Genomic DNA, 21,480 nt, shown 5'->3' with positions numbered 1-21,480 from the left:
GCTCTTTTGCAGACTGCTGCAATAAAGAGACAAGGATTATATCTGTTCTTCTCTGGCACGGAGAAGGTCAGGGTGTATCAGCACATCCTGTGGGGCACACACTTCTCCTCAGAAATCTCTCTGAGATGAAGAGTGTCTCAAAGGATAATTCCAGTGCAGAAGCAAAGGCAGCCTGTTCTCTCCTTGACATCCCTCTCTGGAGTTAGAGAAGAACAGCTACAGAACTCTTCTCTGCCAGGCTCCAACAGACACCAGCTCTGCAGGTCGGAAGCTTCTCCCATACCTGGACAACACATCAGGACTGACTGGGAGAAGCAAAGATTCCCCATTGCAGCTTGCAGGGCTGGCAATCTGTGAGTGTGAGGGAGGCTAGGGAGGAGACAAACAGCAAGACACAGACATACAAACATGCATTCCTGAGATCTCCTTGTCTTCCCATCAATTTCTGCCACTTTGTGCATTCCTGCGCACACACTCAGGCTGCCCCACAGCCCCATCCTGCTCCGTGGTAGCTCTGAACTCTGGCACCTACTGAAGTCCCCCCTACTCTTGCCCAGCCACGCTCGCACACAGCAGGAAGCCAGAGGAGCAGAGCACAATCAGCTCATGACAGCCTGCAGGTGTCATTGCCCACCGTTCCTGGGCAGCCAAGAGCCTTGGTGACATTTCACACTGCCGCTGCCTCCCCTGCCCACCCACAGAGAGACGCATCTCTTGCTCTGCACCTCTCCTCTTTGCACACCTCTGCGTCTGTGCTGGCACCAGGGGCAGGTGCCTGGAAGGAGGGGGCCTTTCTCCATGGATTTCCACCGGTTCCTTGTGGCCATGCTGCTCCCTGTGGGTAAGTGGGCATTCCCTGTGTCCCGATCAGCTGCACTGGAGCTGCTGCTGCATCCTCAGCTCTGCTCCCAGTTGCTGGCCCTGCCCCTTCACAAGATTTCCAGGGCAGGGGTGGGCAATGTACCAGGTGAGCCTTTCCACCAGCTATTGAATCAGGAAACTCTGCGAGATTAAAAGTTTTTTTTCCTGTCCCCTTTTAATACTTCACTTGAATGTTCCAAAATCATTATTTCTCGAAACAGATTCACTGTTCCATTTGAAGCTGATTTTTTTTGGGATTTTCATTCTATGTATCATTTTTTAGAGAAGCAGATGACAGTCCAATAACTTTCTGATATCCTAATGTCATTAGACTCATGTTTCAAGCATTTGTGTTTCTGTCCTCTTCAATGCATTTCACTCCCCACCTTTCATCTCCTGTCTCTCCAGGCTGGGCCCTTCAGCAATCACCAGATACAGTTGTCCGGCTGGGAGACACCATCACTCTGCAATGTTCTGCATCAGCGAAAACTTTTGTAAACATGTACTGGTACAAGTTACCCATGGAGAAGGATGCCAGAATGCAGCTGGTTGTGTATTCAGTGGAAGGCAGCAAAGCAGATATTGAGAAGGAATTCCAAAATCGCTTCCAGAGTAATGGGACCAGGAACAACCATTTAGCTGTGCAGATACAGCATGCCCTACTCAATGACACAGGCACATACTTCTGTGCTGAACAAGATCCACAGTGAGTCAAAGGCTGCTGCAGCACAGCATAAACCTTTCCAGGCTAGCAGGGATCTGCCACCAGCACACACTGAGCCCTGTGTTTGACAGAGCTCCATTTTCTTACTAGCCCTCCAGCTCATCAGGGAAAAATTGGTTTGGCTATCTGTCTGTCCATCTATCTGTCCATCTGCATTTCTTTGCTCTTCTATTCTTGCCCATCTCTGAATCACTTTCTCACTCTCAATTCTTCTTGTCCTCACAGTCTGACCTCCATTATCTCCCATTCAGATTGTTTCTGTCTTTGCTCTTTCACGTCATTCTGTCTGTCCCCCTGAATTTTCCTCTCTGTCCTCTCATACCTAGTCCCTTCCTCTTTCCTATTCCCTTCCTCCTCCATCTCACCTTCCTTACAATCAGTTACATCAATTCAAGGCCTGGGAAGCAGGATGTGGAATAGTTCACACAGCACTTTCCCTCTCCACCACCTGGAAAGACAAGGCTCACTGTGCCTCAGCTCCCCACAGGTGTTCACCTTCCTCTCCTGCCGCTCTCCCTGCAGCGCCCATGAGAGCCCTCACAGCTCTGAGTGCTTGGGCTGCTGTGGTGTCTTTCAGGCTCCTGCCTCCCTCTCACAGGCGCATTTGCTGTGCTCACAGGGCTCATAGAGAAGAAGAGCTGTCACACAGCTGGCTGGGACATGGGGTGGCCAGGCAGGGACTGAACCAGCCATGACTGGGGAAGACAGGGAGAGTGCATGAGAAAATTCCAGGCACCTCTGTGTAGCCTTTATCCCTCATTCCTCCATCTCCCAAGGACTTCAGAGGCAGGAGGGGAGCAGCCATCACTCCTCTGCCTTGCACACACTCACACTCACCTGCAAGCCCAGCACAGTTCTGTCCTTCCAATCCCATCCTTCCCTCCACAGCCACCCACGCCCAGCCTGCCCCTTCCACCTGCTGCATCTCTACAGGGTTCCTGCTATGCTGCAGAAACAGAGTTTGTGGTGACACACAGTTTGTGTCATTGCCCAGGGTTCCCAGCCAGCCAATGCCTCCTGTCATTTCTTGGCCAGCCCCACCCCGAGATGTCTCACCCTCACTCACTGCTCCCTCTGCACAAACCTTTGGGCAGCTCCAAGAGGCAGCTTGCTGACAGGCCAGGGGCTCTCCCGCCATGGTTCCCTGCTGTTTCTTGGTGGCCATGCTGGCCCCTCTGGGTAAGTGAACTCAACCCAGCCATGAGCACCTCCACTCATCCCGCTGCTGCCCTCCCAGCTGTGGAGCCACTGCTGGCACTGCTGCATCCTGCAGAGCTTTCTGCATGGAGGATCAGCAGGGAATGTGGGGGCAATGGGAATGCCTGAATCTTCTGCAATGGCCATCTATTTGTCATACTTTGTGCAGCCTGTAGATGGTTCCTGGGTTTGGACTCAACCAGCCCAGGAATGCGCCTTGCCTATTGAGGAGAGATTGGAAATTCACCTGCTGATCTGAAGAGCTGTGCCATGCATGGAACTGTTCCCTTGGCTGCACAATCCCTTCTCACCCTTTCCCTACCTACTCACAGTGCCTAGTTGAGTTTTTTCTAGTGTTTTCCTTTGCTTCACTGCTTCTACGTTTCCTTTCCAGTGTTAGCCCTTGAACAGTCTCCAGACATGGTGATCAAAGAAGGCGAATCTATGAATCTGGAATGTTCCAACAAGAAATCTTCCAACAGATATATGTACTGGTACCTGCTGCCTTCAGAGAAGAATTCCAGTCTGACCCAGTTGGTTTATGCATATGAAGGTGCCAATGCAGTGGTGGAGAAGGGTTTTGAGAGCCATTTCAAGAGCAGCAAGATAAAAGGAGACAGTATCACCCTCTCAATAGAACATGCCTTTCTCAATGACTCTGGCACATACTACTGTGCTGAGAGTGATCACAGTGGTGAGACTGCTGAGGGTGCTGAGCACAAACCTGTCCCTGCACAAACAGGACCTGCTTTCCACTTGTGGCTGCTGCAGGAGGCAGGGTGATCATTTCTCATTTGCTGCTCTGCTTCCTGGCCTTGCCTTCCTCCTCTTCTCAGATGCTGACAGTTTATTTCTCCAGCCTTCTCTCCTTGCTACTCCAGGCCTCCCTCTGCATTTAAGTCTTATTTGCGCTACACTTGCTTCTGTCAGCCCTTCTTCTTCTCTTTTTGTCTCCCTTCCCTTCCCCACCTTCTTCTTTCTGTCTTCAATCTGCACTCCACTGTCTTTGTCTTACTTATCTCCAGTCAACCCTGCTCACACTTCTCACTGTGAAACGGAAGGAGTGTTTGTGTGGGAAGTTCTTGCTGCACCTGTGCATGAAGGCAAGGCTTGGCAGGTGTGGCAGTAGCCAGCACCGTGTGGCAGCTGCCCACATGCTCCTCTGTTCCAGCGCCTTGTCTGTGGTTGTTCTGTGGCCATGGAATAGGAACAGCAGAGCACAAGCCTGTGCTTACTCTGGTGAAGTGTTCATTGTCTCCCCAACTCTTCCATGCAGAGTGGTGTCTGGGGCAGGATCCACCTGCCTTCCAGCCCTTCATCCACACAATACAGTTTATCTTCAGCAAATGTAGGGTAAAAATTACGGGTTACATTAGCAAACTGAGCAGATAACAGAAATTTCCCATAGGTTACAGTGTTCTATATATCAGTGACTTAGATGAAGGGTAGAGAGTGTCCTTATCAAGTTCCCTGATAACAGCAAGTTAGGAGGAGTTTCTGATAGCTGAGAAGGCTGTGCAGCCCTTCAGATGGGCCTTGACAGCTTGGAGGGGTGGGCAGAGAGGAACATTCTCAAATTCAGCAAAAGCAAATGCAGGCTTCTGTCCCTGGGGAGGAATTGCTGCATGCAGCAGCATATGGAAGCACTGAGCGTCTGGGAAGCAGCTCTTCAGAGAAGGACCTGGGGTCCTGCTGGACAAGAATCTCTCCATGAGACAGCAATTTGTCCTGGTGGCCACGAAGCCAGTGGTGTCCTGGGATGCATTAGGAAGAGCATTGCCAGCAGTGGGAGGGAATTGAAGATCCACTTATCATCTTCCCATTCTGAGTTCCTTGATGCAAAAGAGCTCCTGGAGATTGTCCAGGAAAGGAGATGAAAGGTGATTCGTAGAGTGGAGCATCTCTTCAGAGAACAAAGGCTGAGGGAGCTGGGCCTGTTCTGTCCTGAGAAGAAACAACTAAGTCATCAATGTCTACAAGTATTTGTAGGAAGGGTTCCTAGAGGTGGATCCAGGTCCTTCACTGCGATGCCAAGCACTAGGACAAGAGGCACAAAATGATGGACAGGAAGTTCCACCTGAGTCTGTGTTAAGAGCATTACCCTGGAGAAAATGGTGCAAAGAAGCAGATAGGCCAAAGAGGTTGTGGACCCTCATTCTCTGTGGATATATTCCAGAAGCATGTGGAGACAGTTGTGTGCCCTGTGCTCTGGGATGACTCTGCTTGAGCAGAGACATTGGAGCAGTGACTCCCTGAGGTCCCTTCCTGGCTGGCTCATCCCATGATTCTGTCCTGCATAACACACACCCGTGCACAGCACAGGCCTGCTCAGGGCACTCCAGGTGCTTCCCACCCTGCACATTCCCATGCTAACATCCAAGCTTCCCAGGACCTAAACACAGGACGCCACACAGCAGCCATGCCTGTTCAACATCACTGACTCCTCAAATCCTGTGTCTTCTGCAAGGCTCCCCATGCACCGCCCTGCCCTCTGCTCACCCCAGGGAACTGGAGACCCTTGGCATGGACACATCAGGCACAGCCTCCTCTCTGCTGGAGTGCTGCTGCTGCTGATGCTGCAGGTGGCAGGATTTGGGGTTCCTACAAAGCAGCCCAATCTCCTTGCTTCTTTCTACAACTTCTGTAGAGGAATCTGGGGTCTTCCCTGAATCTTCTCTAGGCAGCCTGGGGAAATGAATGCAATGGGACACACTCAGAGCTGCAGCAGAGGATTTGGGAGGAGCTGCAGCCATTGCTGCTCTCCTCTGCTGACAGGACACAGGGGAACATCTTCACTGCAAAGCCCTTCAGAGCCCTGGGCACTGGCATCACTCCATGTCCTGTATGGGCCAGCCTCACCCTGCTGTGCACACAGCCCAGCACGGATGGGCAGAGGCGCTGCCAGAGCTCTGTGCCCAAACTCAGGGCACACAAACTACGAGTGTCCCTTCCTGCCTACAGGGATTTCCCACTGCCTTGGGCAGGTGAGCAAGGCTGGGTGGACACAGAGAGCAGAGGACATGGTTTTCTCCAGATTTGTCCATTTGTGTCCTGCTGCTCTTTTGCAAACTGCTGCAATAAAGAGACAAGGATTATATCTGTTCTTCTCTGGCACGGAGAAGGTCAGGGTATATCAGCACATCCTGTGGGGCACACACTTCTCCTCAGAAATCTCTCTGAGATGAAGAGTGTCTCAAAGGATAATCCCAGTGCAGAAGCAAAGGCAGCCTGTTCTCCCCTTGACATCCCTCTCTGGAGTTAGAGAAGAACAGCTACAGAACTATTCTCTGCCAGGCTCCAACAGACACCAGCTCTGCAGGTCAGCAGCTTCTCCCCTACCTGGACAACACGTCGGGCCTGACTGGGAGAAGCAGAGATTCCCCATTGCAGCTGGCAGGGCTGGCAATCTGTGAGTGTGAGGGAGGCTAGGGAGGAGACAAACAGCAAGACACAGGCACACAAACATGCATTCCTGAGATCTCCTTGTCTTCCCATCAATTTCTGCCACTTTGTGCATTCCTGCGCACACACTCAGGCTGCCCCACAGCCCCATCCTGCTCCGTGGTAGCTCTGAACTCTGGCACCTACTGAAGTCCCCCCTACTCTTGCCCAGCCACGCTCGCACACAGCAGGAAGCCAGAGGAGCAGAGCACAATCAGCTCATGACTGCCTGCAGGTGTCATTGCCCACCGTTCCTGGGCAGCCAAGAGCCTTGGTGACATTTCACACTGCCGCTGCCTCCCCTGCCCACCCACAGAGAGACGCATCTCTTGCTCTGCACCTCTCCTCTTTGCACACCTCTGCGTCTGTGCTGGCACCAGGGGCAGGTGCCTGGAAGGAGGGGGCCTTTCTCCATGGATTTCCACCGGTTCCTTGTGGCCATGCTGCTCCCTGTGGGTAAGTGGGCATTCCCTGTGTCCCGATCAGCTGCACTGGAGCTGCTGCTGCATCCTCAGCTCTGCTCCCAGTTGCTGGCACTGCCTCTTCACAAGGATTCCAGGGGTATGGTTGGCAGTGAACCAGGTGAACATTTTCACCGCATAAAGAAGCAGGAAACCCTGCAAAGCCACAATTTTATTTTTCCTGCCCGATTTTAATACTTCAATTGAGAGTACCAAACTCATTATTTCCCTAAATAGATTTACTGTTGCATTTGAATTTTGTTTCTTTGAGGATTTTTGATCCTATGTGTCTTTTTCAGAGAAGATGGGCACTGGCCCATATATTTTTAATATCCTGCTGCCATTGCGTCCCATGGCATACTTGAAGGATGTGTATTTTTATCCTCTTCAATGCATTTCACTCCCCACCTTTCATCTCCTGTCTCTCCAGGCTGGGCCCTTCAGCAGTCACCAGATACAGTTGTCCGGGTGGGAGACACCGTCACTCTGCAATGTTCTGCATCGGGGAAGACTTTTGTACACATGTACTGGTACAAGTTACCTATGGAGAAGGATGCCAGAATGCAGCTGGTTGTGTATTCAGTGGAAGGTGGCAAAGCAGATATTGAGAAGGAATTCCAAAATCACTTCCAGAGTAATGGGACTAGGAACAACCATTTAGCTGTGCAGATACAGCATGCCCTACTCAATGACACAGGCACATATTTCTGTGCTGAACAAGATCCACAGTGAGTCAAAGGCTGGTGCAGCACAGCACAAACCTTTCCAGGCAAACAGGGATCTGCCACCAGCACACACTGAGCCCTGTGTTTGACACAGCCCCGTTTTCTCACTTGCCCCCCAGCTCATCAGGAAAAAATTGGTTTGGCTCTTTGTCTGTCCCTCTATCTGTCCATCTGTATTTCTTTTGCTCTTATCTTTTTTCCAATCTCTGAATCACTTTCTCACTCTCAATTCTTCTTGTTCTCACTGTCTTGCCTCCGTTATCTCCCATTCAGATTGTTTCTGTCTTTGCTCTTTCACGTCATTCTGTCTGTCCCCCTGAATTTTCCTCTCTGTCCTCTCATACCTAGTCCCTTCCTCTTTCCTATTCCCTTCCTCTTCCATCTCTTCTTCCTTACAATCAGTTACATCAATTCAAGGCCTGGGAAGCAGGATGTGGAATAGTTCACACAGCACTTTCCCTCTCCACCACCTGGAAAGACAAGGCTCACTGTGCCTCAGCTCCCCACAGGTGTTCACCTTCCTCTCCTGCCGCTCTCCCTGCAGCGCCCATGAGAGCCCTCACAGCTCTGAGTGCTTGGGCTGCTGTGGTGTCTTTCAGGCTCCTGCCTCCCTCTCACAGGTGGCATTTGCTGTGCTCACAGGGCTCATAGAGAAGAAGAGCTGTCACACAGCTGGCTGGGACATGGAGTGTCCAGGCAGGGACTGAACCAGCCATGACTGGGGAAGACAGGGAGAGTGCATGAGAAAATTCCAGGCACCTCTGTGTAGCCTTTATTCCTCATTCCTCCGTCTCCCAAGGACTTCAGAGGCAGGAGGGGAGCAGCCATCACTCCTCTGCCTTGCACACACTCACACTCACCTGCAAGCCCAGCACAGTTCTGTCCTTCCAATCCCATCCTTCCCTCCACAGCCACCCACGCCCAGCCTGCCCCTTCCACCTGCTGCATCTCTACAGGGTTCCTGCTATGCTGCAGAAACAGAGTTTGTGGTGACACACAGTTTGTGTCATTGCCCAGGGTTCCCAGCCAGCCAATGCCTCCTGTCATTTCTTGGCCAGCCCCACCCCGAAATGTCTCACCCTCACTCACTGCTCCCTCTGCACAAACCTTTGGGCAGCTCCAAGAGGCAGCTTGCTGACAGGGCAGGGGCTCTCCCGCCATGGTTCCCTGCTGTTTCTTGGTGGCCATGCTGGCATCTCAGGGTAAGTGAACTCAACCCAGCCCTGAGCACCTCCACTCATCCCGCTGCTGCCCTCCCAGCTGTGGAGCCACTGCTGGCACTGCTGCATCCTGCAGAGCTTTCTGCATGGAGGATCAGCAGGGAATGTGGGGGCAATGGGAATGCCTGAATCTTCTGCAATGGCCATCTATTTGTCATTCTTTGTGCAGCCTGTAGATGGTTCCTGGTTTTGGACTCAACCAGCCCAGGAATGCACCTTGCCTATTGAGGAGAGATTGGAAATTCACCTGCTGATCTGAAGAGCTGTGCCATGCATGGAACTGCTCCGTTGGCTGCACAATCCCTTCTCACCCTTTCCCTACCAACTCACAGTGCCAAGTTCCAATTATTCCCATTTTTTCTTCCTCCTCACTGCGTCTACTTTTCCTTTCCAGCATTAGCCCTGGAACAGTCTCCACACATGGTGATCAAAGAAGGCGAATCCGTGAATCTGGAATGCTCTGAGAAGAAATCCTCTAACACAGCTATGTACTGGTACCTGCTGCCTTCAGAGAAGAATTCCAGTCTGACCCAGTTGGTTTATGCAGTTGAAGGTGCCAATGCAGTGGTGGAGAAGGGTTTTGAGAGCCATTTTAAGAGCAGCAAGATAAAAGGAGACAGTATCACCCTCTCAATAGAACATGCCTTTCTCAATGACTCTGGCACATACTACTGTGCTGAGAGTGATCACAGTGGTGAGACTGCTGAGGGTGCTGAGCACAAACTTGTCCCTGAACAAACAGGACCTGCTTTCCACTTGTGGCTGCTGCACGAGGCAGGGTGATCACTTCTCATATGCTGCTCTGCTTCCTGGCCTTGCCTTCCTCCTTTTCTCAGATGATGACAGTTTATTTCTCCAGCCTTCTCTCCTTGCTACTCCAGGCCTCCCTCTGCATTTAAGTCTTATTTGCGCTACACTTGCTTCTGTCAGCCCTTCTTCTTCTCTTTTTGTCTCCCTTCCCTTCCTTTCCCTAGCTTCTTCTCTCTGTCTTCAATCTGCACTCCATTGTCTTTCTCTAACTTAACTCCTGTCAACCCGGCTCATACTTCTCACTGTCAAACAACAGAAGGAGTGTTTGTGTGGGAAGTTCTTGCTGCACCTGTGCATGAAGGCAAGGCCTGGCAGGTGTGGCAGTAGCCAGCACTGTGTGGCAGCTGCCCACATGCTCCTCTCTTCCAGCACCTTGTCTGTGGTTGTTCTGTGGCCAAGGAATAGGAACAGCAGAGCACAAGCCCGTGCTTGATCTGGTGAAGTGTTCAGTGGATCCCTAAGTCCTTCATGTAGAGTAGTGTCTGGGGCAGAATCCACCTGCCTTCCAGCCCTCGATCCACATCCAGTTTATCTTCAGCAAAGGTAGGATAAAGATTACAAGTTAGATTAGCAAGCCGAGCAGATAACAGGAATTTCTCACAGGTTACAGTGTTCTATACATCAGGGACTCAGATGAAGGGTAGACAGTGTCCTTATCAAGTTCCCTGATAACACCAAGTTAGGTGGAGTTTCTGATAGCTGAGAAGGCCTGCAGCCCTTCAGATGGGCCTTGACAGTTTGGAGGGATGGGCAGAGGGGGATATTTTGGAATTCAGGAAAAACAAATGCAGGATTTTATGTGTGTGGTAAATACCTTATGAACCAGCACAGGCTGGGGGCTGATCTGATGGTGAACAGCTCTTTAGATATGGACCTGGCGTTCCTGCTGGACAAGAAGATCTCTGTGAGTCAGCAGTTTGTCCTGGTGGCGATGAAGTCAGTGTTGTCCTGGGATGCATTAAGATGAGCATTGCCAGCAGGGGGAAGGAGGTGAGGCTGCACTCAGCCCTGGTGAGGCACATCTGCAGTACTATGTCCTGTTCTGGGATCTTTGGTGCCAAAGAGACATGGAGCTCCTGGAGAAAGTCCAGAACAGGAGATGAAAGGTGTTTAGTAGAGTGGGGCATCTCTTTGGAGAACAAAGCCTGAGGGAGCTGGGCATGTTCAGCCTTGAGAAGAAACAACTAGGTGGCCACCTCATCAATGTCTACAAGTATTTGTAGGAAGGGTTCCTAGAGCTGGATCCAGGTTCTTCACTGTGATGCCAAGCACGAGGAGAAGAGGCCAAAGGCAGAAAATTATGCACTGGTAGTTCCACCTGAATTTGCGATAAGAACACTGCACATTTGAAGACAGTTCAATGCAGCAGATTGCTCAAAGGTGTTGTGGAGCCTCATTCTCTGGAGATATCCCAGAACCATCTGGATACAGTTGTGTGCCATGTGCTCTGGGATGAATCTGCTGGAGCAGGGAGGTTGGGGCAGTGACCCCCGAGGTCCCTTCTTGGCTGGCCCATCCCATGATTCTGTCCTGCATGACACAGACCCATGCACAGCACAGGCCTGCTCAGGGCACTTCAGGTGCTTCCCACCCTGCACATTCCCATGCTAACATCCAAGCTTCCCAGAGCCTAAATACAGGGCCCCACACAGCAGCCATGCCTGTTCAACATCACTGACTCCTCAAATCCTGTGTCTTCTGCAAGGCTCCCCATGCACCGCCCTGCCCTCTGCTCACCCCAGGGAACTGGAGACCCTTGGCATGGACACATCAGGCACAGCCTCCTCTCTGCTGGAGTGCTGCTGCTGCTGCTGCTGCTGATGCAGGTGGTAGTGGCAGGATTTGGGGTTCCTACAAAGCAGCCCAATTGCTTTTTTCTACAACTTCTGTAGAGGAATCTGGGGTCTTCCCTGAATCTTCTCTGGGCAGCCTGGGGAAATGAATGCAATGGGACACACTCAGAGCTGCAACAGAGGATTTGGGAGGAGCTGCAGGCATTGCTGCTCTCCTCTGCTGACAGAACACAGGGGAACATCTTCACTGCAAAGCCCTTCAGAGCACTGGGCACTGGCATCACTCCATGTCCTGTATGGGCCAGCCTCACCCTGCCGTGCACACAGCCCAGCACAGATGGGCAGAGGCGCTGCCAGAGCTCTGTGCCCAAACTCGGGGCACACAAACTACGAGTGTCCCTTCCTGCCTACAGGGATTTCCCACTGCCTTGGGCAGGTGAGCAAGGCTGGGTGGACACAGAGAGCAGAGGACATGGTTTTCTCCAGATTTGTCCATTTGTGTCCTGCTGCTCTTTTGCAGACTGCTGCAATAAAGAGACAAGGATTATATCTGTTCTTCTCTGGCACGGAGAAGGTCAGGGTATATCAGCACATCCTGTGGGGCACACACTTCTCAGAAATCTCTCTGAGATGAAATGTGTCTCAAAGGAAAATCCCAGTGCAGAAGCAAAGGCAGCCTGTTCTCTCCATGACATCCCCCTCGGGAGTTAGAGAAGAACAGCTACAGAACTATTCTCTGCCAGGCTCCAACAGACACCAGCTCTGCAGGTCAGCAGCTTCTCCCCTACCTGGACAACACGTCGGGCCTGACTGGGAGAAGCAGAGATTCCCCATTGCAGCTGGCAGGGCTGGCAATCTGTGAGTGTGAGGGAGGCTAGGGAGGAGACAAACAGCAAGACACAGGCACACAAACATGCATTCCTGAGATCTCCTTGTCTTCCCATCAATTTCTGCCACTTTGTGCATTCCTGCGCACACACTCAGGCTGCCCCACAGCCCCATCCTGCTCCGTGGTAGCTCTGAACTCTGGCACCTACTGAAGTCCCCCCTACTCTTGCCCAGCCACGCTCGCACACAGCAGGAAGCCAGAGGAGCAGAGCACAATCAGCTCATGACAGCCTGCAGGTGTCATTGCCCACCGTTCCTGGGCAGCCAAGAGCCTTGGTGACATTTCACACTGCCGCTGCCTCCCCTGCCCACCCACAGAGAGACGCATCTCTTGCTCTGCACCTCTCCTCTTTGCACACCTCTGCGTCTGTGCTGGCACCAGGGGCAGGTGCCTGGAAGGAGGGGGCCTTTCTCCATGGATTTCCACCGGTTCCTTGTGGCCATGCTGCTCCCTGTGGGTAAGTGGGCATTCCCTGTGTCCTGATCAGCTGCACTGGAGCTGCTGCTGCATCCTCAGCTCTGCTTCCAGTTGCTGGCCCTGCCCCTTCACAAGATTTCCAGGGCAGGGGTGGGCAATGAACCAGGTGAGCCTTTCCACCAGCTATTGAATCAGGAAACTCTGCGAGATTCAATGTGTTTTTTTTCCTGCCCGATTTTAATACTTCACTTGAGTGTACCAAAGTCATTATTTCTCGAAACAGATTTACTGTTGCATTTGAAGTTGGTTTGTTTGTAGCTTTTGGAACCTATGTGTTCTTTTCAGAGAAGCTGGGCACTGTCCCATTGCTTTCTGATATCCTGGTGCCATTCCATCCCATGGCATTCTTCAAGGATTTGTATTTTTATCCTCTTCAATGCATTTCACTCCCCACCTTTCATCTCCTGTCTCTCCAGGCTGGGCCCTTCAGCAATCACCAGATACAGTTGTCCGGCTGGGAGACACCGTCACTCTGCAATGTTCTGGGCAGGGCAACATAGTCAAGACCATGTACTGGTACAAGTTACCCATGGAGAAGGATGCCAGAATGCAGCTGGTTGTATTTTCAGTGGAAGGCAGCAAAGCAGATTTTGAGATGGAATTCCAAAATCGCTTCCAGAGTAATGGCACCAGGAACAACCATTTAGCTGTGCAGATACAGCATGCACTACTCAATGACACAGGCACATACTTCTGTGCTGAACAAGATCCACAGTGAGTCAAAGGCTGGTGCAGCACAGCACAAACCTTTCCAGGCAAACAGGGATCTACCACCAGCACACACTGAGCCCTGTGTTTGACATAGCCCCGCTTTCTTAGTTGGCCTCCAGCTGTTCTGAAAAGACACTCTGTGTCTGTTGGCCATCTGTCTGTCTTTAGCATGGTCTATATCTGCTTTTCATCTCTTTCCCGTCTCTGAATCACCTTCTGACTCTGTTTTCTTCTTGTCCTCACTGCCTCCACTCATTTCTTTGCCACTCTCAGACTGCTTCTCACTTTCTTCCTTCTGCGTCTCTCCGTGTCCCTGTCCTTTCCTTTCTGTTCGGTTACACCTATTCTTTTCCTATTTCCTATTCCATTCCCCATCCATCTCTCCTTTAAATCTGTCTGGTATGTCAACTTATGGTTTGACAACTGTGATGTGGAATAGTTCATACAGCCCATTCCTACTCCAGAATCTCTAAATACTTGGCCCTCTAATGGTTGGCCCTACTGGTCTGAAAGGGAAGGGCACACAGCTGTGCAGCTGGGACCCCATGTTACATCACTAGCCCGTGGCCTAAGCACTGCAATGTTTATGATGTAATCCAATCTCCACAGTATCCCAGGACTGTAGGCAGAGTCCCAGGCAGCGGCAGATACTCATGGCTACCAACACTCCCTGAGCTTTCCTTCCTGCCCTCCTGCTACTTTCATTTCCTGTCTTCCTTTTAGTGTTCATTCTTAAATGGACTTTTGCCCTTTTATCTTCCTTCCTTCTCTCCTGCTCTTTTCGTTACCTTCCTCCCTTTATGGCTCCTGTTCCTGCTTCCCTCCCAGCTCTAAATCCTGTCTTCCTGCAGTTTTTCTGCCTTCCTTCCTCACTTCCCTCCTTCCTCTCTCCTGACCTTTTCATCTTGAGATTTGGTACGCCACAGCCTGGTTCTGGGACTCTGCAAGCACAAATCATGATGTCCCAATCAGCCTCCTGGCAAGGACCAACTGTTCAACATGGCAGATCCAAATACTCTACTGCAATGCCCTGCCCTCTCCTGATCTCCTGACCCTCAACATCCTCATCCCTCTTCCATTCCTCAGGCGGTGAGATAAGCAGGCCCAAAGAAATGATGCCATACGGGAGCTGGTAGTGTTCCAAGAGAAAGAGGATGAATTTCAGAATCACTTCAAGAACTGTTGAAATATTGGCTAACAATTTTCCTGCTCAAAAAGAACAGAAATTATATTCTGCTTCAGAAACAAGAGCATGTAACTGACTGAAAGAATCCTGATGATGAGTCTGCAAGGTGTTCCAAGACCCTGTCAATTGACAGGCACTACAAATAATATGTATTTTCTCCTGACTGGGGTTCACTGCCACTGTGCTCCATATAAGAGCCTTTGGAAGTTTCCAGCACAACCATGCACAAAGTAAGGGTGCCTGAAAGTTTTTATTAATTTCTCATAATTTTTGCTTGTCCAGACCCAAAAGAACAGAAATGATGAGGAGAAAATACAGGTCACGCCAAACAAGCATCTCAGTTGGAGGCAATGGTGGACTGGATCCAGGAGACGTAGTTGCAAACCTTGGTGTAAACTCCGGGAAGGCCACGCTGGGCACATCCATAACCCCAGGAGACAATGCCCTGGAGCTGTCCATTGCAGACCACTGGACCGCCGGAATCTCCCTGTACACACAAAGGGTATGGACATTCAGCAAATGGCATCAGCCTGAGCAATGAGCCAGAGATCCCTGAGAGATTCACACTCTCCACCTGATGCTACCATGCCTGACTTGAGCTTCAAGGGCACCACAGCTAAGGATGAGTCAGCTGCCTGCTTTTGCTGTATGTGGTACTTGGCAAACCTTCAGGATATGTGTGCCTGAAGCCTCTGCTGTCATTGAAAAACTCAGATTTACCAGTGCAGTGAGTATAGCTGACTCTGTAATGTGGAGGCCTCTTCAGCTAGGAAAAGGTGGGAGAGAAATGACTGGGTGAGGAGAGGCAGATGAGTTACCTGGCAGGAGTCTTTTCCTCCCTCCAGGTATCCGACACACATCATGTTCTTGGTAATTTGCCCAGGGTAGGCATCAGAGCACTGCTTGTCGGTGAGGACGGGAGCCTTCAGGCACTGCAGCTCGTCTGGGTAGTTAGCTGCAAAGAAATAGGGAGAGATGATTGCTGGTATTGCTGAGTCCTTTTCAGAGCTTGGAGAAGATCTTAGCAGAAAAGCAAATGCTGGACACCCTGTTCTAGCAGCCATCCTGCTTCCTGTCCACAGTAAGCACAGCATGGGTCCCTTCTGTAGAGATGGAACAAATTCTACCCATGGGCCCACCATTCTACACTGCAGCCACCTTAACTTTTCTGGTACCTGGAAGTTCATCAGTTGGCAAAGGTGGGGCCACTCTTGTGATACATGCACTGGAAGAAACCTGAGCCTCAGGAAAACCATCTTCTCCTCTGGTGCAGGTTCAATGGAATAGACACCACTGGCCATGCACATCTCTGACAATGGGTGTGAGAGAACAGAGATCTCTGGTAGGAATTCAAGTTCCAGAGTCCCAGACTTCACCCTTATTCTCAGAGAACTGACAACTCTGTTGACATTAACTGTGCAGTTCCTACACTGACGCATCACTCCAAAAAGCTGTCCCACAGCACTTCCCTGTGTTTTAGCCTGTCCTGTTGGGGGTTAATGGCCAGGTCCTAGAGACTGTCCTGGGCCCCCAAGGGTCTGTAGGCTCCCCCAGAGTACTCACAGCCACTGCTGAGAGTGTTGCCCCAGCCGGAGATCAGGCAGGTGGTGCCGGCGGCCACGCAGCTGGTAGGCAGAGGAATGGTCTGGATAGCTTTGCTGAGCGTGGCTGGGGTGGCCAGCTTGATGAGCATGATGTCGTTGTCCAGGGTGTAGGAGCTGTAGCCAGAGTGGCGGATGACTTTAGCAGAGTTGATAAACTGCTGTGTGGATTCAGTGAGCCCCAGGTTGTGTTTCCCGAGCTGCACTTGGATGCGACTGGAAAACAGAAGGCACAGCGTGTCCTTTACTGCCGGGGGCAGGTTGAGAGAAACCTCCCTGTCACTGAGTGCACTTGCTCCAACACCACTGCCACAGAAGCCTTCTGGGGCAGAGCATCTTTCTTGTCCTGCAGGGAGCCCTGGGAATCCACACTGAGATCTTAACCCACTCCATGCATGGGTGGTGAATTTCTGCAGGTCTGTAAATACCTGGCAGCAGTTGAATACAGAGCAGCACTAGATACAAATATTCTGGGACAAGGCAAACAGCTCCAGCCGGACCTTGATCCTCTTCCTGTTCTCCAGGAAGAATGCTTTAGCATGATTCATGTAATTGATAGGAAATCAAAGCCCAGACCTCTCTGCTTGATTATCTCATTGTTATATCAGAAAATGCTCTGCATTCACAGGAACGTTTGCACAAGTGGAAAACCCCTCAGGATGCCTCGGCCTGGCTTCCTGAATGATCCACCCATCCCTTGGCTGTCTCTGGTGAGAATGGAGGCACTTACATATTTCTATCTCATAGCTCAGAATGCCTGCTAGAAGTGAACTGGAAGACAGAAGTAGGTTCTAGAAGGATGTAATTTTTTCACTCACGATTTGTAGCAGTGAGCAGCTGACACGACCCACTGGTTGCTGATGAGGGAACCTCCACAGAAGTGATATCCAGAATTCAGGGACACCTGATAGGGCACAGAGTTCTGTGCGCAGGTGTAGCCTCCCACAATCTTGTCATCATCGTCTTCAGCAAAGGTGGGGAAGGCAACTGGGGGACAAGAAGTGCCATGTGTCAACAGCTGGCCTAAGGTAATGTGGCCTGTAATCTGCCCTGTGACTGCCTGTATGAAGCCTCTCACTTGTAGGCTCCCCTTCTATGGACACTCAGGGCAGTGCTGGTGGGCAGGTCTAAGGCACATGCATTTGCTGCACCCTCAAAGAAGGGGATCAGACTTACACGGGTGCCTCACGTATCTGCAAGTAAAGCCCTGCTGGCTACTCCCTGAAGGAGCATAGGGACACAGAAATGCTCTGGTTGGATCAGATCACGGGTGTGTCTTTCCCTGAACCCCATCTACTGACACAGTCAAGGGTTGACTGAGGGAAAAAGTAAAAACTACTGTGCAGTGATATCTTCTTGGAGCACCCACCGAGGGTCCTAAATTTTGCAGTTCCTTTAGGACTTCTCGGTCCAGAGCTATTCCCTGTGCACTCCTTAGTCCCAAAGGAGGAGGCAGCCTTTTTCTAAAGCTGTGGCCACATCTCCATAGCTGGGTCAGGAAACCCTATGAAGGTGTTCATTGTCCAGCTTGTGGCACAAGGCATTATGAACAGACAGAAGATGGAACCTGCAGGGCTCTGACTTGTGCAAGTCAAAACTGACTTGGCTTTCCCACAACAGGCTACCTTGCAGTTTTCATTTATAAAATCAGCTTCCTATTAAATGGCAGAAATAGAAATATGTACTCACCAGCCACCCCAATAAAGGCGAGAAGCAGCAGGCACTTCATGGTCTCGATTCGACCTCAAACCCAGACTGGCTGACTGGACGTGGGAGCTGCTAGAAATACGTTTTTGGTGATGGTCTTATCTCTAGTCCAAGGTTTTCTCCAGACAAAAAGTACACAGTGGAAAATTTGAAGATCCAAGTGTGGGAATTAACAGGCATTGGTAGAATGTACAAATGTCATACACGTTAATCATAAACCTCTGCTAAGATAGAGAGCTATTCTAATTATTCTGTAAGGTAGCCTTCAATCTAAAAATACCTTTTGGCTTTGGAAGACATGTAGTTGTTTGTCTGTCTCATTCTTACACACAGCACCTGTACAACAGGAATAACAACTCTCAAACCTCTTTCAAATTCCTCTGTGCTGATGGTATCTTTCTTAAAAATGCATGTTTTTACCCAAAGTTGCATATTTTAAGTAGTGGACACAAAGATACATTGCATTTATTTGGGAAGAAAAAGAAATCTAGCAAACCCAGTGTTTAACTTTGTTAAATTTATTTTAGCAAATTCCTTTTCTTGAATAATGTGTGTTTTTATCATCCACAATACAGCGTTTTCCTAAATCAAATTCCTCCATTGTCATTTCAAAAGGGAGGATAGAAAAACAATCCTGTGCCCCTCCTCGTTTCCCAAGTCAAATAGGTCAAATGTGGGAATGCTCAGCATCTCCCTTTTCTAATTTCTCTCTCCTAACCTTTATTAAAATGTCTGCCTGTGTACTGAACCATGCTTTTATTCATCTTTGGAATGTTCTACAGACTCATTTTTGCCACATAAGAATTTCAGTACAATTCTGATGTTAATGAGTGTGATGTAGATGTACAATAGTGCTGCAAACACAAATAGTGAGATCTTCTGAAATCCCTGTCTGCCGGAGTGGGGATTTCTGTCATGATGCAAAGCTTACTAAAGCTTAATATTTTGCTGAATAATCATGTTCATTCTCCAAGCAGCTGCCAACTTCATCATGTTAGCTCCTGAAAGACACAGGATTCTCTCCAGAGACATTAAAAAGAAGCCATATGTTTGGAAATGCTGGAATAGTTTGAGACACTAAATAAGAATACTCTTCCTTTCCATTTCTTGATTCAATTTTTGTAGACCCTGGAGTACTGCTACACACAGTATCACCATCCAGAGGGAAATTTTCCTTCGTGTTGAAGTACAAGTCCAAGGCCTGGGCCTCCTCCAAGGTGGTGCATGAATTCTGTTGGCTTTTAAACTGGTATTACTGCACAGCTTTCTTACAAGCATGTTGTATCCTGTGAAAGAAAGAAGGATTAGAAGCTTCCTGCGGGAAAGGAAAAGGAGTTCTAAGGAGTAAGAGGGTCAAAAACTACCGAAGCTATCCAATCTCATCATAACTAAATGGAGCAAGAAAAATTTCCAGTTTACTCTAGGGTTTCATTTGATCTGTGGATTTCTGTTTTCTTTGTCTGAAACATGTCATTAGCATAGAAGCAGACCCATGTTTTAGAACAGTATTTTTCCTGATCTATAGCTTTCATGTCCTGTAAGATAACACTTAGGCTACAACTTTTCTTCCTTTCTTGGGGTTTTTTATTTGGTTTAATATCCACACAAATTTTACGGGAATTAGCAAATGAGCATTTGAATCAGAAAGCTTGCCCATACCTGCCTTTACCTTAGTACTTTTTACTGTTTTTCTCTGTTACTTATTTAATCCTATCTCATCTTTAACATACAAATTATTCTTAACAGCATGAAGAAGTCCATCATATAGGGCTGGCTGATAATCCCCCATAAGAACATTGCCATGGCTACCAGAGCCCGGGCTAGCTCTGATAATTCTGGCACCATGCCAGGAGTGGGGAACTGCCTCATGATAGGGATTTACCAGAGGCAGAACCTTTAGATCCACTTGCTCTACGGTGCCAGACACAAGCCATGACAGGGACCGGGCAGAAGAGAAAGGAGGAGGCTGTCTGTCTTGAGGTTGTACAACAAAGAGTTTATTGCGAGTAAAGAAACCCGACACAAAGAGCTCTCACAATGCCAGTGCGAGGGCTTTTATACAGATACAACTCAGGGGGTGGATACAAACAACTAACTAACAGGAAATCCTCAGGGGAGGAATGAGGGGATTACAGCAAGTGTCTGGGGCCAATTGGAGTAGGAGGGTGAAGAGGATGGGTCACGTGGGCCAATGGGGCTTCCAGAAGTAGGGGAATTCCAAAATGGTGTTGCAGTCAGGGATTGGCTGCAGGTTATGGTGGCAGAGAATGTTCAGGAACAAAAGGGGCTGGGTTGCCTTGACAGGCAGGGAAAGAGCTGGAACAATAGGTGGGGCAAGGTATGAGGGACAGCTTTGAGGGAGGGTAGAACCCAGGGGTAAACCAACTCAGGGAGAGCATGGGGGTACAACAGAACAAACCACTTAACAAGGAATCAATAAAATAATTTCGAACTACAACAGAACATGATCTCTCTGGTTCCATAAGCTACTTGCTTAAATCAGCAAGAGGAGACTCCTGACCTGTTCCTAGGCTACTGCTAAAGCTCACAGCCAAAGGTCTGGATCATAGCTCCTGTGGCTTTTGTGTTTCTAAGTCTTTGATGGCAGGTATCTAGTGAACATACCTCACCCAAGCCCCTCTCATTCTCCTAACAGCCTCTCTGACGCCCCGTCTAGAGGCTCCCATAAAGCCCAGAACTCCATGATGTTCTGCTCATGGGGCAAACTGATGTCTAAGGAAGGCAAATGGCATTTCTCACACAGGATTCAGAGGTCATCCAGCAAGCAGTCTCAGAGCAGCCTTTCAGGTCTTTCCATGAGAACTGTGGAGGATGAACAAACCCCTTTGAATTACAGCTGAAATCAGAACACCCTCTGATGACCTTCCTTCCTTCCTTCCTTCCTTCCTTCCTTCCTTCCTTCCTTCCTTCCTTCCGCCACTTCCGCCACTTCCGCCACTTCCGCCACTTCCTTCCGCCACTTCCTTCCGCCACTTCCTTCCGACACTTCCTTCCGCCACTTCCTTCCGCCACTTCCTTCCTTCCTTCCGCCACTTCCTTCCGCCACTTCCTTCCGCCACTTCCTTCCACCACTTCCTTCCTTCCTTCCTTCCTTCCTTCCTTCCTTCCTTCCTTCCTTCCTTCCTTCCTTCCGCCACTTCCTTCCGCCACTTCCTTCCGCCACTTCCTTCAGCCACTTCCTTCCGCCACTTCCTTCCGCCACTTCCTTCCGCCACTTCCTTCCGCCACTTCCTTCCTTCCTTCCGCCACTTCCTTCCTTCCGCCACTTCCTTCCTTCCGCCACTTCCTTCCTTCCTTCCGCCACTTCCTTCCTTCCTTCCTTCCTTCCTTCCTTCCTTCCTTCCTTCCTTCCTTCCGCCACTTCCTTCCTTCCTTCCTTCCTTCCTTCCTTCCTTCCTTCCTTCCTTCCTTCCTTCCTTCCTTCCTTCCTTCCTTCCTTCCTTCCTTCCTTCCTTCCTTCCTTCCTTCCTTCCTTCCTTCCTTCCTTCTGCCACTTCCTTCCTTCTGCCACTTCCTTCCTTCCTTCCTTCCTTCCTTCCTTCCTTCCTTCCTTCCTTCCTTCCTTCCTTCCTTCCTTCCTTCCTTCCTTCCTTCCTTCCTTCCTTCCTTCCTTCCTTCCTTCCTTCCTTCTGCCACTTCCTTCCTTCTGCCACTTC

At 50.0% G+C, this 21,480-nt stretch overlaps 1 protein-coding gene and 2 gene segments (V, D, J or C); 2 read left to right on the top strand and 1 right to left on the bottom strand.

Annotated features, from left to right (window-relative positions):
- The first annotated feature begins 767 nt into the window (after nt 1-767).
- LOC131572392 (T cell receptor alpha variable 5-like) lies at nt 768-1,571 on the top strand. The segment is given in 2 exon segments: nt 768-841; nt 1,270-1,571. Coding segments are annotated over 2 exon segments (345 nt in total).
- Nucleotides 1,572-2,721: 1,150 nt separating this feature from the next.
- The window catches only part of LOC131571978 (T-cell receptor beta-2 chain C region-like), a 43,975-nt gene continuing 25,216 nt past the window's right edge, over nt 2,722-21,480 (top strand). Inside the window, 2 exon segments of the C gene segment in view lie at nt 2,722-2,764; nt 13,015-13,312. Coding sequence covers nt 2,722-2,764; nt 13,015-13,312 — 341 coding nt within the window.
- Nucleotides 14,833-17,825, bottom strand: LOC131571979 (trypsin-like). The gene is made up of 5 exons (XM_058824801.1): nt 17,786-17,825; nt 16,915-17,083; nt 16,059-16,312; nt 15,314-15,450; nt 14,833-14,982 (listed from the first exon to the last, which is right to left on the bottom strand). Exons 1-5 carry the CDS (start codon nt 17,823-17,825, stop codon nt 14,833-14,835), a joined length of 750 nt encoding a protein of 249 aa, XP_058680784.1.

The sequence above is a fragment of the Ammospiza caudacuta genome, chromosome 2 (genome assembly GCF_027887145.1).
Source record: "Ammospiza caudacuta isolate bAmmCau1 chromosome 2, bAmmCau1.pri, whole genome shotgun sequence".
NCBI lineage: Eukaryota > Metazoa > Chordata > Aves > Passeriformes > Passerellidae > Ammospiza > Ammospiza caudacuta.
The sequence above is the reverse complement of the archived record's forward strand: the minus strand, read 5'-3'. Positions and strand labels throughout refer to the sequence as shown.